Genomic DNA, 2942 nt, shown 5'->3' with positions numbered 1-2942 from the left:
ATACTCCTTCAGGGAATTAATTTATCCTAATTTGCACCATCCTATGACCGGCTCACCGGACAACTAATTCATGTGATCTCTGCCACTGAGATGAACCACCATAAATCAGATTTATTTGGCCCGGATATAAAGCATATTTAGAACGTGCTGAATTTTATTCACACAGTACGTCTGTTAATTGTGCTTCATGACTTCGTCCAATTTCAGAGTACTAACATTTTAAACAAATGCCCCGTGAACTTTCCCCCTTTTTACGTTTGTAAATGTTATTCTGCTTATAGGCCTATACTCGTCAATGCGTTTCATTCTTTTGCTATCATACATACATACAGACAGACAGACACCATGGCAACGTTTCATCAAATCAGCAGGCAGAATCTGGAGTGTCCTATCTGTCTGTCACTGTTCAACCAACCCAAATCACTGGCATGTTCTCACACCTTCTGCAAAGACTGTTTGGAACGTATCTCTCAAACTCAGCCAAACCAACAAACGATATCATGTCCTGTATGCAGGAGAGGAACACCCCTACCAAGTGGAGATGTGAGTAAGTTACAAACAATCGTACCCCTGAGTTCTCTCTTGGACGAAGTGAAGACCCAAAATCCAGTATGCACAGTTTGTGAGACGGACGAAAAGCCGCCAGCTGTTACCTACTGTCAGGACTGTGGGAATTATATGTGTAAGTCATGTGACTCAAAACATTCCAGCTGGACGCCATTCTCCACTCACACAGTGGTAGCCATGATGAGTGAGATACTTTCGGGAAAAGTTTCGCTTAAGAGGAGACGGAAGTGTAAGAAACATCCTAACGATGATGAGGAATGTTTCTGTACCGGATGTCGGGAGTACGTCTGCTGTAAGTGCGGGATGTTAAGACATTTACAAGCAGGACATCAGATCGAAGAGGCAGCTATCCATGAAGAGAAATTGATGGAAAATATCAAGGAGTTACAAGAAAGGGCAAAATCAAAGAAAACAACCATTGAAAATCATATCGAGTTCATAGAGACACAACGCGATGAAATAGCAAGCGTGGTGAGAAAACTCACTAATGACATTGACAAGACGTACGATGAATACATGCAACTATTGTCAGCCAGAAGAGATGCTCTGAAATGTGAAGTGAAACGATTCTCTGAAAAATTCGAGAAGAAATTACGAGTCATGGAAGAAGAGAGTCACCACACAATTTATCAAATGAACGCAATGGAAGAGTTGGTATCTAACGGTGTGAAGGTACCGCTAGAGAAAGACTCCTTGTTTGCGCATGACACGCTATGCGAGAACTTGAAGAGCTTCCTGGGACGAGTTGATCCTGACGACCAATCACCGAGAGGTGTGGCGGAACGAGCTAAGAAGATTTCATTCTGCAGATACGTGAAGGTCAATGAACTTCATCTTGGCGAGCTGGAAGGTTACACGTGGGATGTCAAAGCAGACGTAGAACTTCCAGTCAAAAACAGCATGAACTGTATCACTCATGCACCGGACGGTGAGATGGCGGTGGGTTCGCATTTAGGCGGAATCCATCTCTACTCTTCTGACGGCGAGCTAAAGCAGACAGTGCTGAAGGATGAAAATATTCAAGAAATGAGGTTCCTGTCTGATGGTCGGAGTGTTGTACGTGATATGCACAACAAGATGTCACTATACACTCCACAGTGGGAGAAGCTTGACGTTACGTTCGAGACGATGAGTCATGATGAAGGAGGTCTTGGTGGTCTCACTGTGGATAGAGATGATAATATCTACGTGGGTTATAGGAAGCCCCAAAAGATCCATGTTTTTATCTCACAGGGCGGTAAGGCTGTCAGGAAAATGATGTGTGATGGATATACACCTATGCAACTCTTCTGTCACACCATGGGGAAACTGATACTGAACGATGCATCAGCAGCTGTCGTGTGTCTTGATGGTAATGGGAAGAAGGAGAACGTCGTGAAGAAGGAAGAGGGTGTGTATGCCTATCGTTACTCAGCTGTTTGTCGAGATGATTCGGTCATTGTAGCTTGGGTGAAGCACGAGGAGGGTCTCGTCAGTATCGATCGATACACGAGAAATTTCGAGTACTTTCACAATATCATCACTGATTTCAAAATACAGATACCAGAGAAAAGAGGTTGGTACTATTTACAAGAGTTTGACAGTGGTGAGGTAGCTTTCTGCACTCCAGGAAGACTCTACATATTTGATGCGATGTAATGTGAAATGTGATAGACGATTTTGTCATGCAGTAGCATGCTAGAAAATGGATTCTTTGGTGGGATACTCTAAGTGAGTACAATATCGTAATGAAAATCAAGTTTACATGTGTGATAATGGACTGCACATGCATGTGCCGCGCCTACTCACCTGAATATTCATATACTTGTAATGACCTTACTCATGTCGAAAAGTTGAAGTAATTTATTAATGATTGACTATTTCAAAGGTAAATCAGAGCCAGTTACAACATTTGAAGAGTTTGTTCGCAAAAACCGATAAGTCCTCTTTTGAAGATTTTGAAGTACGGTCTCTGTTGTAAAGTACAAAATAATACCTTTTAGATGGTATATTGGTCACTGTATATAAAGGTATATACATTTTTGAAGTTATGGTCAAAAGAAGCAAACATTTTCTTTTTATTCTCTTTATTTTTCTTGACCTTTAATCGCAAATATCTCCATTTGGCAAATATGGACTTATCTGTTTTTGCGAACAAACTCTTCATTTGTTTTGCGATATTAGTGCTCTAAATGGTACATTATTTAGGGGAAAATGCCTTTCAGCTCGAATCAGTTAAAAGCTAATATTTGCTGCATGTAACACCGTGGTTTGGGGAATAATGTAATAATAGGTATACACAACCCCTGCGGCGCAGGTCTATGAATGGGTATCAAAACTTATATGTAGTGTATGTTTATAATTTTCCATTTATAAAACTCATTTTATATATTGCT

General features: G+C 41.0%; 1 protein-coding gene across 1 annotated transcript; it reads left to right on the top strand.

The window, feature by feature from the left end:
* The first annotated feature begins 345 nt into the window (after positions 1-345).
* LOC140226790 (uncharacterized) lies at positions 346-2205 on the top strand. The gene has a single exon (XM_072307215.1). It carries the CDS (start codon positions 346-348, stop codon positions 2203-2205), a length of 1860 nt encoding a protein of 619 aa, XP_072163316.1.
* Positions 2206-2942: the final 737 nt, after the last annotated feature.

This window comes from Diadema setosum, chromosome 4, assembly GCF_964275005.1.
Source record: "Diadema setosum chromosome 4, eeDiaSeto1, whole genome shotgun sequence".
NCBI lineage: Eukaryota > Metazoa > Echinodermata > Echinoidea > Diadematoida > Diadematidae > Diadema > Diadema setosum.
The sequence above is the reverse complement of the archived record's forward strand: the minus strand, read 5'-3'. Positions and strand labels throughout refer to the sequence as shown.

Excerpts from the sequence above, each read along its gene's own strand:
- LOC140226790 (XM_072307215.1), top strand. The coding sequence starts at position 346 with ATGGCAACGTTTCATCAAATCAGCAGGCAGAATCTGGAGTGTCCTATC.